The sequence below is a fragment of the Columba livia genome, chromosome 8, assembly GCF_036013475.1.
Source record: "Columba livia isolate bColLiv1 breed racing homer chromosome 8, bColLiv1.pat.W.v2, whole genome shotgun sequence".
NCBI lineage: Eukaryota > Metazoa > Chordata > Aves > Columbiformes > Columbidae > Columba > Columba livia.
This window is the reverse complement of record NC_088609.1, coordinates 5,114,619-5,128,681: the sequence shown is the minus strand read 5'-3', so window position 1 is coordinate 5,128,681 and position 14,063 is coordinate 5,114,619. Positions and strand designations below refer to the sequence as shown.

General features: G+C 41.9%; 1 protein-coding gene across 23 annotated transcripts in view; it reads left to right on the top strand.

Annotated features, from left to right (window-relative positions):
• Window positions 1-14,063, top strand: part of PTPRF (protein tyrosine phosphatase receptor type F) — a 384,390-nt gene that overhangs the window by 174,348 nt on the left and 195,979 nt on the right. For all 23 annotated transcript variants that reach the window (XM_065071624.1, XM_065071626.1, XM_065071648.1 and 20 more), the window contains 2 exons: window positions 10,820-10,965; window positions 13,685-13,826. In XM_065071624.1, the coding sequence (XP_064927696.1) occupies window positions 10,820-10,965; window positions 13,685-13,826 (288 nt within the window). The remainder of the gene's footprint in view (window positions 1-10,819; window positions 10,966-13,684; window positions 13,827-14,063) is intronic.

The window sequence follows — 14,063 nt, the reverse complement described above, 5'->3', positions numbered from 1 at the left end:
GCCTTTCTGAGAGCCGAGGATGCCTTTGCTTTAGTAACAGATCTTGTGAAGAGGTCGCTCACTCTGGCTCCCAGTTCTATTAAAATCATTGTGCTGTGCTCTCTGTTTACAAAATAAGGTTTATGCTCACTCTTAATTCTAAAAAGCAGAGGAAAAACCTGAGCTTGGCAAACCTTTTTGAACTGCTGAATCAAGGAGTAGCTGCTTGCAGAGAGGGATTAAGACCTTTTAATCCTTTTGTGTAAAAGAATATGGTGTTTAATGTGGTAGGCATGCTGGCAAAATTAATTTTCATGTTTTTTCAAGCACAGGATTTCAGTTCTGCCTTTGTTTCCTGGTCCTGCATATCTTACGGGCTCTTCACACTATGCAATACACTTTATTAACTTTGAAGTTTTGAAGAAATTTGCAAATAACAAAACACAGATTTGGAAGGAAAAGTAAGTTCCTAGGAGCAGGCACAGCTGTTACGTGCTGCCTCGGGCGGCGTTGTGATGGCTGATTTCAGAGCCGGGTACCTGCCATTATTATTATTCTCTTGTCTGTTGTACATGTTCTGAGCAAGAGAGAAGAGGCCGGAATTAGGGTACTGAATTTCGTGTATGATTAAATGAATGTTCTATATGTATGCATTTGAAAGCCCTTAAGTGAATGTTGTGTAAATGGTGATAATTGGAGGCAGTCTCCTTGCAATTCTTTCTCAAGCTAAATAAGGTCTAAGGCCAAAGGCCCAAATGTTTTAATTGTATTAAACACAGGCTGAAAAATTTATTAACTCAGAAAGTGTGTATTACCAAGCTAATTGGAAGTGCCTTTAAGCTATTACCAGGTGGAAATTTGACTTCAGGTTTCAATTTTAAATTAAAGCAAAGCAGAAGACCATTCTGTGAGGCTGCTGGAAGGTCTGCAGTTAGAGCAGTGCTTCTCTGCTCTCCCTTGTATTTTCTACCCTGTATATTATTTAGTATAAATACTGGGGAGTTAGAATTAAAAGCTAAACCCACATATAGGGGTCTGGCTTTTCCCCAAGATATGTGGCACACTGCACACAGGCTGCAGGTGCTCTAGGGAAATGTAAAAGCAAAGGGAGGGAAATGAAGATAACCCCAGGTTCTAGAAGGATGTTTTTCAGGGCTGTTTTTCTGCTTTGTTTTTAATCGGTATTCTTCAGTTGTATGCGAGGCTGCTTTGTGCTTCTTGGCATATTTTTCTTCTCTAGTTACGTGTTATTTCAGCTATTGGAAGCACTTGTAAGAATGGTGTCATAGTAGAGAGGTTGATTTTTTTTTTTTCTCCCCTCTTTTCTTTTCCCCTTTCCTGGCACACAAAAAAACCTTTAAAAAGCCCGTGGACGAGAGTCAATCACAGCACAGGGATTAGCCAAAGTTAGGGATTTTCTTACTAAGATGTAAAGCAGCTCACACTGATAGCTAGCCAGGGACATTGAGAAAGATACTGCAATTACAACAGCCTTGGAAAATAACAGAGAAAATTTGCCACCCTGTGCGCAAAGCCTGTGGGCACCCTGCAGGTATGATATGAAGAGAAACCATCTCCCTGTTGTGCTAAGGTCTAAGTTCCCTGCCTCAAACTCTCTCCAAAACAATAAATCGGCACCCAAAACGTTCCGCACTGCTGAGTGACTTGCACGGCATCCTTGTGCGCTGCCGTGCCAAAGACAATTCTGTTTTGGTGTCATGTCAGTTAATTTTAGGCATTTAAACTCTTTCAGCGATTTCCATGATTCATAAAGAGACGGAATTAGAAATTTACTGAAGTGCAATACTACGATGACGGGCTGCTGGTGTAGTTTGTTAATATCCAGTAATTGTGGCCTTAACAATTGAGTGAACTAACGGCTTTTAACCCATATTTCTGTGGAATAAGCAGGTTTCTCCAACATCAGCATTTAACAGTGGACAACCAGTTTCTACTTGGGCAGGGTTGGTTTATATATGACTGGCCAGACACTGACCAGAAGTACACAGGATACATGAGGCTTTAAGATGTTTCTTTGAGAATACATTTGAAATATTCAGCTTTGACTGAAATACTATTTAGTGTTTTATATCAGATTTGGTAAGTATAAATACTCTAATAGTGCAAGGGAAAAAGAGGGCTTGAGAATGCTGGTCTCAGTATGAAGATTTTCCACTGATGTGTCTGCAAAGACACCTCAACCCTGTCCAAGAGTTTGTTTTTAGACTGGGCTTATGTTGAGGAAAGAGCCTTTAGAAATTGTGAACTGTACCCATTTGCTGAGATGATGAAGAAGCAGGAATGAAAGAGTATAAGAGTTTCTGAGTTTAAGTCATTATAAATACTGATAAAATCGTACATCTGACCTAAAACGTAGCCTTGCGTTCTCCTCAATGAAAATTTCTACACATAAACAATGTGGAGTGGGTCTCACCAGCTGAACTGAGTACCTTGTATCGTGGTTTGCTGTATTTCCTGCTGGTGTTTGGGGAGAAGCCCAACCTCTGCTGGATGGCTGCTTTTATTAGTTCTGTAATGTAATTTTTCTACTGAAAGTTACAGAGGTCATTGAACGTGCTAAAAGATCATCTTAGAGATTTGTATATTAATCGTTCGCTTTATTTGGTTTCATTTTGTATGAACTCAAAAGGTATCCAGGGTAACTTTATGGAAGTGGGGAAGTGAAGGTGAAGAGAAATGCAACTTGCTTTGAGATAATGTTTGTAGATTTGATTATCACGGGCAACCACACTTGGAGCTGGAAAACTCAGCCACTAAAATTGGATTGAAATAGCAGAATCATTTGTCCTAGCTGTTGGGAATCTCTGAAGCATTAAAACCTAATAACAATAAGATGATGAAACAAGAGAGGAGGATGCGCAGGTAGCATTGGGTAACCTATAATTCAGAGCGATCTGAGGAATGTGTTGAGTTTGGAATGCCATTTTCTGTGATTGGGATGCGGTTAAGTGGTTTTTAAAATCAATGGGTGAAAGGGTTATGATCCATTCACGGGATAAAAAGAAAATTGTGTATGTACCTGAGCATACAAGGCCCCACTATATATTTGCATTTATTTAATAAGCACCTTGCACCAAGCAATAAAGAACAAAAGTTTCAGTTACAAAGTGCTGTCATCTTAGTGAAATAAAACCGAAATAGGAAGAAATAAGGTATGAATTAGCATTGTGATCAACAAGACCCACTGATGCTATCGTAAGCTGTTGTTAAAGAAATATTATTACAAGGCTTAAACAGGCTCTTCCTACTTGTAGAATTTACGAGAATTGAAAGTGCAAGTTTGAAAAATCTGTATTTTGCCAAACAATATTCCTAGTGATCATAAATGGACAGGAACCACATTTAAATGATAGTTCACATATTGAATAATAAACATAAGGATAATAAATATAAGGATAGCTGGAGAGTCCACTGGCTTTTCTCCTGCCCTGCAGCAGATACTTGGGAATGAAAATATAGAGTAGGTTTCATGAGAATATCCTTCCAACAGACATCCATCCATGCAGAAATATCAGTCATCCATGTTTTATGAAATGGAGAAAGACCCTTGCTGTATATATAAGAATGGGCCACCTTTGTCTTCTAGACCACTTTATTTCCACTTCAAAGTCAGTTGTGAACATGAGAAGGTCTGTGTCATTCCAGATTTCTTCCCAGCGTTGTAACAACTGAGCCACATCATCATTTTCCACATATTTGTCCTGACAGCCGCCGTGCGAGAACAGCAGGCTGGTTTCACAGAGGAAGCTGAGGTACAGTTGTGCCCTGGCATATGTGACAGGGAAGGTTAAAAGGCAGGGATTTAAACCTGAATTTCACCATTTGCAGGCTCAAGGACTCTTCCTGCCTGTGTCAATAACTCCTTCCAATTCTTTTAGCCTGGGCACCTAAATAAGGTTACTCCTGTATTCCTATTGTATATGCTTATCTAGTTCAACTCATATCCCAACTCTGATTTTTTTTCCTTCACAAATGTACTTTACATCTTAATTTAGCCCAAGTCATAAAAGCTTTCAGATAAAAATAAAAGCTCCCCTATACTAGAACACTGGTCTTATTTTTGGCTGCCCTTCTGTTCTATTTAGAACAGCGGGCACTTGTAGCATGAGGACAGAGATATTTTTCGTTCAAATCTCTCACACTGATTGTTTGTAGTACACTTAATTGCAGCCATGTGTTTTATAATTCATTATTCTCCAACCTGTGTGTGACTCTTTGGAAAAACAGCATTCACAAGAATAGGAGGAGCAGTATTATTGCTGGTTATTTAAATAAAATTTTTGGATGAGGTATATTTGATGTGGGTGCTAAATACTGAAAGAGCATCAGGATTCGTTTTAATTTTCCCATTTATTTTAAGAAACCATCTAATTATGTGTCTTTGAAATAAAACAAGTTAATATTTGGATATATGAAGCATATTTATGTTGGCATATATTATGTTTCAGCCACTTGCAAGTTTTTGGCTCTTATAAAATTAAAAGAAGCATATTTGATGTGACTGCTGCACGCTTGATGAGATGAGAAACTTCTTCCCAGTGAGGGTGGCAGAGCCTGGCCCAGGCTGCCCAGGGGGGTTGTGGAGTCTCCTTCTCTGCAGACATTCCAACCCGCCTGGACACCTTCCTGTGCGACCTCATCCGGGTGTTCCTGCTCCATGGGGGGATTGCACTGGATGAGCTTTCCAGGTCCCTTCCAATCCCGAACATTCTGTGATTCTGTGATGTGTAGCAAAATACAAGGATCTGTGCTAAATATACATGACCCAGCATCATTTTTCAAGGCTTTGGCTGGTATTCCAATCAGGTAAAACAGATCACGTTACTTCTCAAAGGCCATGGTACACAAAAAAGACACTTTGCCAGGTTGGAGGGAGGGCACACCTCTGTGCCTTGGCCTTGAAGGAAACCTGGCAAAAGTGAGTTTTCTCCCTGGGAAGGTCCTTGGGGTTCATGGAGAAGCTGCACAGCCCAAAGACAACACGTGATAAGTGACTCTGAACTGCTCTGATAAAGGGAAATCCAAAGAGAACTGAACTGCTAAAAATGTTTGGTAGGGCAAATTTTAAAATAGCTGCTGGGATGGTTTTCTGATTGACAATTGTTTCACAACAAACAAGTTGTCTAGAATAGCAGAGAACAACAGTGTTTTTATGTATAAAATATGGGTGAGATGCACCGTCACGGTTGCTGTGTCTCGCTCTGTGTTGCCCTGCGGGAAGGTTGGGGCAGCAGAGATTCCACCTCCGAGGGCTTCAGGTTTCCCTCCCAAACCCATCACATTTGCTTTTGCTGGGGAGGATGGACAACAGCCATACTGACGAGTGTGTACCCAACCTGTCCGCTTGTACTTCTTCCTCTGGCTTTCTCTACCCTTGTTCTTGTGGACGTCTTAATATGTAATTTGATGGAGCATTTCCTTTGAAAGAATCACACACCCTGGCTTAGCCGGGCACTCTCCATGAGTTTGCTGCTGTTTTCCAGCACAGTGAAGAAGTGCCTAAATCTCTGCTAGCATCTCTTCCACACTATGAGGCCCTCCTTGTGATTCACTTCATAGGGTTATCCAGGAATCTCTGCTTGCTCAACAAGTGACTTTTTCAATACTACCAGCTGTGAAACTTAAGTCCTTTTCTTCTGAAATGCTGGGGGGGATTGGTTTGTTTGTTTGTTTGTTTTTATTGTGTGCTTTTTTGGTTTTGTGTTTGGTGGGGTTTTTGTGTGTTTGTGTTTGTTTGGGTTTTTTTTAATAATTTTTCGATGGAGGGTATGTATGAGCAAGTTTTTTTTCAGCCCCTAGCCAAATACAATGAAACCTGTTTCTTTCTCTTATAAGAAAATACTCTATTTTTCATGGTCTTCCTCCTCAGAACTGTGCTGTTCCCATAACCTCTCTAGAATAATTGAGTTTAGAGCAAAGACCAAACAGGGGAAATTTCAGCCAAGAAGGTGAACATTTTCCCGTTCTCCTGCCTGAAGCTTATGAGTAAGTAGAAATGATGATAGCATTAATTTCCACTCCTGGTGTAATGGGAACTTGGTTATGAAGTGAGGAGCAAGAACTAGTTTAGAGGGTGAGGACTGAAAATGCTCCAGGGATCTGACACTGAGCAGAGAGACTGGGGGGAGCGAGAGGCTGGAGTTGTTTGCACTTAGACTTATTAAATAACAAATAGACCAGTCTGGACTTGTTACTCCACGTGATGGAGTAAGCGAAGGTGGGTGTGATGGGCACCTGGCCATCCCACAACTCTTCCTGCTGTCACCTAAGACTTGCTTGGTAGGTTCTGATTTGTTGTTCAAGCTGATATTTCACAGATTTATCTGTGGAATAGGATCACTCTTTTTTCTCTTTTAAACTTTCAGTTAAAAAATCTTCAGCTTTGCCTGATCCTTAGGTTATCAGGGGAAAGACAGGATTTCACCGCAAAAGACATTGTGGTTTCTTGTATTTATTTGTACTTCGTTTGAACAACAAACAGATAACTTCAGGCTTGGCATGTCCATAATCTTCTGTGGGGACTCTGGTCATTTTGACTTTAAGAGGGGAAAAAGAGAAGACTAGGTCACTGGTTAGATATTTTGTTTTCAGTATATCCTTATTTTTTCCTGGTTGTGTTTCTAGGGCTACCCTAAGAGTGCAAGCACTCAAAAGGAGGTTGGAAAAGACTGTTTGGACCATCACCTGGCCCTGTCTCTAGTGGTTGTTATATTGCCCTTTGGAGGTAACTAGTGATGTGTCCCACAGCAGCCTCCTCCGAGCAGTAGAGATACAGAGGTGTTGGTCAGAGGGAGGTGTGGAGGTAGCATAGTCCACTTAGCATGCGTTTGGCAATGACACCAAGATGTTTATGGATGATCTGTCGTACTTCTGTTAGCTCTCACTGAGATAAGTTTTGGGGTTTGCTGTTAACAGTTGCCAATCTGTATAAAAATATGCATGCCCATGCCCAACTCCATTGTCCTGGGGCCAGGACTTAGGATTTTAGGTTTGCTTAATTAGTACTTTCCTTCCATTTCGAAACTTCGGGGCATACACGTTTTTAAAATGGCTTTGTACAAATACCTTTTCGCAGACTGTATGAGAATTTGGTTTATATACAGATACACTTTTGTGACGAGTCTCAGTGGATTTAGATGGTTTCCAGAAATCATTGTTGCTCCAATTAAATGTGCAGAGGAAAAAGATTCATTACAACAATGTAAATTCAAGCTGAACAAGGCAGCAGGTTTTTTAGGTTTTACTGCCGGTGAACATTCAGTTTCCTTTTGTTCTGGTTTTTAATAGTATTGATTTTTTTAAAATGTACAAAGGTAAAGCAGGTCCTCAGTGTACAAGCTGGGGAGTAGGTGTACAGTGAGAGATATAATTGCATTGTATTCTTCAAGGACAAAAGTTTTTTGGATTCTGTTGTATTTGTCATTTGAAAAATTTACGCTATTTTACTAAGATCACAGCGTAAATAACAGAAAATCAAATGAACAAATCAACTGCCAAATTGCAATACATCAGCTCAGCACACTGCACAGCAAAACAGTCAATCACACTGCAATCACTAGCAGCCTGAAGAGTAAATTAACATTTCACTGGGATAGATGAGAGGTGAATAAACACAGATATATGTAAATACAAACTAAGTAGAAATAGACATGATTATAGATGAGTAAATATGTGAAATCAGCATCAGTTAAGCAAGCACACTTAATAATTGCTGCTGTTCGTGTCAGAACAATGTGCCAAAGACTACAGACGGCAGCCATCGTGGTTTCAAAGCCAGTTTCTGAGGGTTTTTGAGCTACTTTCTTTGCACAGTCCTGGGGCTTTTTTCACCAAGGATGCCAAAATTCAGTACCCCAGTGTGTGATGAATTTCTGCAGTCGGATCTGTGATATTCCTTCACAGAGGCTTGTTGAGGACAGAGCACGTGTATCCACTTCTGCGTGGGCAGCGCTGACCGTGGTGGATACACCGTCCACAAAGGTGTTTTGGAAATAAAGCTGAGCAGTCAGCAGTGGTAGAGGTCCGGACCTGCAGCTTAGTGTCTCAGCTGTGACATCCAGATCACCTGGGTTTGGCGTTGGCACGTCCCCTGGTGCCTGTGGTCTGTGTGGGTGGTTGGTGGGCTCCCTAGCACACAACCACAGTCACAGAATCACAGAACGGTTGGAGTTGGAAGGGATCTCTGGAGATCATCTAGCCGACCCATCTGCTAAAGCACGTTCACCAGATCGCACAGCGTCACATCCACATGGGTTTTGAATGTCTCCAGAGAAGGAGACTCCACCACCTCTCTGGGAAGCCTGTTCCATACTGAGCATCTGATGTTGCAAGGTTTTAAGAGGTCTGATGTCCTGCTGCCTCAGGAGCAGTGTGCCACCAGCCCCTCTCTGATAAGCGTGTCCTCGGCTGGTGGTTGCTTCTCCATGTGGTGCCATGGGGTCTGACTCTGACCATGTCCCTCACTCTGAAGCTGTGGTGGGTTCACCTTGGCCAGCTGCCCACCCAGCTGAGGGCTGCAGGGAAATACCTGCTGCTCCACCATGTTGTCTTCATGGTCTGCATGGGAGTCTGTGCTCAAGCACCCAGAGCTCCTCCTCCCCCTCTGACCTGAGGTCTCACGGGGCTGTTTCTCACATTTTTTTACCTAACTTCTTACAGCTGTGAGATGTTTTGCCCCTTCTTAAACCTGTTGCCATGACGGTGCCGCCATGGCAAGCTTGACTGTGCCCTGCTGTGTGGGGCTGTTGTGGAGCTGGCTGTGGATGGGGCAGCCCTGATGTCTCCTCATGGAGACCGCCTTGTAGCTCCCCCCTGCCACCACCTTGGCACCTGCACCCTATATGAACAGTGGTTTTGTGCATGTGAAGCAAGAAGCATCCTGGGCCCTCAGCAGTCACCCTGGTCTGGTCCACACACGTTGGAGTAGGGCAGAGCCTGGGCACTGGGCTTTCTCAAAAGCAACAGCTGGAGTATGTCACTTGGTCGAGCTGTTGTGCGTGTTGAGTCACCCCACAGCACACTGTAGGGACGGTGAGGGTCTGTGTGAGTGGTTAGCATGGGCTAAACCAGAGGGTGAAACTGGGATCAAGGAGGGTACCACAGTTTTAGCAAAGTCTTCAGAGATTGCTGTTTGAAGGTAAAGTTGTACTTGGCAGCTTCAGGAGGCAGGTGCCAGCTCACAGGTGCTGAGGGAGAGGCGCTTGTCTTCCAGTGCCCCCCGAGCTCCGTCTGATCCTGCCCTGAGCCACCCTGCTCCCAATCCTGCTTGGAAAATAATTTTTAAAAGCCTCTTTCTGCCAAGTTAGGAGCCTGAATCCGCTGCACAGAGGCTCTGGTGACCCTAGAACTGCTTGTAGGGATTTGGGTGTTGGTGACTGGAGGCAGGAGGGGAGATAAAGGGCACAAGGAGTAGAGCAGGACCCCCTGCCCAGTAACTGCAAGTGGGTGGACCAGCTCAGCTGTAACTTGAAACTGCACCCTTAGCATTTTAATCTGTTGTATGTTAGGAAAATGCATTTAAAGATTGTCTTCTTTTGGGGTCGCTGAGTCTGTATCCCTCCTAGATTGGGGAAACTCAGCTTTCAGTTCATCAAGAGCTTAGTGTTTAAACCACCTGGGCTTACAGATGTTGTCCTCTTCTCCCTCAAGGACATACTTGTGGACGTGTCCAGAATGTGAAGATGCAGAACCACTGCCAGCTCTGCTGGGAATGCTGGTTCAGGGTCTTGGGATTGAACATGTTTCTCCTCTCGCTCTTGCTCCTTTCTGCATCCCAGCAGCCGTCTCTGCCCTGTTTATAGGTCAGGTTCGTCTTTGAGGTGGTCGATCAGAATTTTATTTGAAATGTGGCCTTAGAGTGACCTGTGCACTGAATGACATCATGGGTGGACTCCGTTAACTCCCTCTGTGCAGTCGAATGTTTTAGTGTTTTATGGGCATACAAGATCATCAAACACTTCTCGCTTGGACAAAGCAGTGTTTCAAAATGACCCTTGGATCACATATTGCAAAATTCTCTTGCACAGGGAATACAGAAAAAAAAACAGAAATGTTCAACCTGGATGCCTAGTTTTTTATCCGTCCAACTCTGCCATGTAAATGCAGAAGACACAACTGTATTTTTATGAAAGTTCTTTTATTGATTATTAAAATGTTACACGGTGGGTTTTTTTCCATTTTTGCTGAGTCTTTCAGGCCTGAATGTCACTTTCGTTTCTTTGCTGACTTTCACTTTTAGTGATTAGTTTCTTACCAAGCACAGGCCAGCCTGTGCAGATTTCCAGATGCTTGTAGAGTGTAGGATTTTTATGTCAATCCACATCTAAAATGAAATTAAAGGTTGTTATTTGTGTACTTAAAACTGTGTCTGTTAATTCTGATGAATGTCTTAACAGCTTTCAGGAAAACTAATATCGACGTATGGTACATTTGTTAGGTTTGGTGTGTCAGCTGTTCTGTATTTTCCAGTGCTATGACCATGTTATAAACCTGCAAAAATCCATTTATTAAAAAAATAAACCGTAAAAATGGTTCCAAATTGTCATATACCTGAATGAATGCCCAGGGGGCTGGGGGGAGCCCTCAATTGCCCTCATTTACAGGCAAACCAGATGGACTTTATTCATTTCAGGGAAAAAAAGGTACTCAAGCAGAAACTCTGCTTGTCATGTTGCAGTCTGCGCTGAATTTGTGTGGCCAAGGCCGTTCAACCTGGATTTGTAGCAGGCGCACCAATTATCTTATAATTTAGATTAACATGACACATTCCTTGCTTATCTGGTGTTGTGTTCTCATGGGGGTGATTTGGTTATTTTTCCAGGCAAGCCAACGTTTATGAAAGCTCCTGAAGATCAGATTGGGATTTCTGGAGGAGTGGCGTCCTTTGTGTGTCAGGCAACAGGAGAGCCCAAACCTCGTATCACATGGATGAAGAAGGGGAAGAAAGTCAGTTCTCAGCGGTTTGAGGTAATTACAAAAAAAAAAAAAAGATTAAAAAAATCGGTAATTGATCTAATGCTTGCAGATCTTAATTACACAGTAATCATCATTACAACCCGGCTATCTCTGCATCACTGCAGTACAGAGTCTGGAGCTTTAAAGTAAGTTTTCTTCCCTGCAGCAATGCAATCTGTGGAGCAGGTGTTGTCCTTTGAGCGTGATGCTGGAAGCACACACGTAGGGCATCCTTCTTCAGATGGGAGACTGGGGCTTGCACGGAACTGGATGGCAGATGAGAGTTGGATCTAGCAGTTATTTTCTGTTTTCATTGTGAAAAATTGATAAGGCACCTCTTGGCCTGCTATCCCCAGTGAAATTCAAAAGTGGGATGCCGAAACACTATTGGAAAGCTTTCTAAGAGATGGGCACTGCCATCCTGCCCACACATGCCCTTGAAAGGGAATGACAAAGTCATCCTGAAGGGTGAATTGACTTCCCTGTGAACTGAAGTCTGAGAGGAAGCAAGAGGGAAGAGCAGGTATCAGAAATGCTTTTGAGAAAGGGTCAAATTTGATTCATATTTTAAATAGCAAATGCATTTTCACTGGCTTCCTCCACCTTTCTCTCCACTTTAGTTTGTTGGATTTGGGCTCTTCTCTCTAAAACCGCCCGTAGAAATGTGACCCTTGTACCATTCTGCTGCCTTTCCTCTAATCCTCTGTCTTTGATGTTTTTGCCTTTCTGACTGGAGCACAAGATGACTTTGCTGCCCAGAGTGGATTGATTCAAGTTGCCGGTTTTAATCATGATTTTGTATGTGAGCAGAAAACCTTGATTAAAGTAATCAATTTTAATCTTGTTTTACATTGTTATTTTTCCCTAATAAAGGTTAGGTTTTGTTGTATAGTAACCATTTAAACATTCTGATATGTAGATAGATATAACCTTTATAGTGAATTTGGTACTTGTTGCAGCTAAGCAGAGGGCTATGTCAAATTATATGCATTTATACAAGCAATTTCATACCTTTATTCACCTCAGTTTTGGTTCATAGTTGAGACATTTTTATTGTGTTAGGAGATAGTGAATAATATTTTTTTTTCCTAGATATCTATTAATTTTACCTCATTATGTAGCTAGTCTTTATTTGGAGGAAAATCAGAATTCACTTGAAATGAAAAATTAATAAAGAAAACTGATTTACACATCCTGAGTTATTACACAGAAAGGGGTATCTATTGTTAGCAAATGAACAGCATTTCTGATCACTGTGTGTCAGGTCCTTAGTAGTCGTAAGTCCCTTTTTCTCACATGGAGTGTTTGTTTAAAGGATAATAAGGACAAAAGAGCTTTTCTGCTGTTTCACCTCTTAGATTTTTAGTCCTTATCACTGAAGTTAATTAATCTCTGCATCTGATTTAGTGTTGTTTTAAAATGTGGCAGTGGCCCTGTCCTGTGTAAATGTTGCAGACAGTTAAGCATTTTGTTACAGTTTCATATGTAATTTAAAATTCAGTATTTAAAAAAAAGTCCTTAAAATGTGCTATGGTGATGCTGACATTTCTCTGTCCTGTCTGCTACTACTTGACCCTAAATTAGGGCTTTTTGCAAGCTATTTCTGTTACTTAAAACAGAAGGGCTATTCCTTCCAGCATGAAGAATAACACATTTTCGGTAGTCTTGGTTACCTGTTGCTTTCCTGTTTCTCCTGTCACTGCAGAGCCTTGTTGTGCCCATTATTTTTCCCCTTCCTGTTTTCACACATCTGGTCATTAGGCGGTGAGAAGTGCTCGTAAACAGGGCTCGAGAAGACAGGGTAACAGTTTTGCATGAGGGCAGCGCAGGTCCTATGCAGGCGTGCATGGCCTGGAACGAAGCACAGCTCGGTCTCTTCATCTCCCCGTGCAGTTCCCAAGCAGCAGGAGAGGGGCTTGTGCCTTTCCCTCATGCTGTCACCATCTGCAGTAGAGTTAATATTTCCCGCTTTTGCTGTGCTCAGTAATAGGAGAAGGATGAGTTCCACATTAACAGTGGCCTAAGGCTATGCCTTCACAGCCTTGCCATTAAGGAATAGCTTATACTGATCCAGCGGCAAACTAACACATACCTCTTTCTTCCCTGTAGAAGTTAGAGTAATGCATGTTACAGCTTAGCGGGATGGATGGAAAGGCAATGATTTATTAAGGACTTAATTTACTATGCTGGGGAAGGAATTGTAATTACATCATTGTTGATTATGCCAGAGTTGCAAAGTACCCGATGCTGAAGGACATTAAAAACTCACTTTCTGCTGGAGTTAGCATGCGCTGTAAGCACTCAAGGTTGTATTCGAGTTTTGTTACTATTTTCCCGGTAATCCCACAGGAGTATATCATTCTGCTCCTCCATCAAGGTGAAAGTTGGCACTAAATTGCTATCAGTGTGATTAGTAAAACCATTAGTGCAAATATGGCTCAGATGTTTTAAATCATCAGATCCACATCTTTATTACCAGGTTGATAATTTGTCAACCTTAATTGATTCATAAAGAACTTCATTGGATCGTCATTTGTTCTGGCCTCCTCAGAGGACAAATATGTTCTTGACTCTGAAATTTTTACATTTCTGGACTTGGAACGCTTGATGAATTGTGTGGCATTTTATAGCTTACAGGGCTTGGTTTGTTTTTTTGGTTTTTAACCCCTTGGCTTTCAGTTTTTGTTGCAGAAGATACCAGTAAAGAAGTGCTTTCTTTTCATTGTTTCAGGTTATTGAGTTTGATGATGGATCAGGATCAGTTCTGCGGATACAGCCCCTGCGAGTTCATCGAGATGAAGCGATCTATGAGTGCACAGCAACCAATAGTGTTGGGGAGATAAACACAAGTGCCAAATTAACAGTGCTAGAAGGTAAGTGGGAACTCTTTTCATGCCTTAGGTGGCAGAAGACGTGGCTCTGGCTTTGGTACCTACGTATTGGTGTGGTGCCTTTAAATGACAGGGTGATATTCTAGCTTGGTCTGTAAAAGCTGGGTATCGTTTGCTATAATTTATCCTAGTGACAGAACCTAACATTTTTGAGACAATCATGAAAGGATTGCAGATTCTGAACTTTCTTTAAAGTGTTTCAGTAATATTGTCTGATTT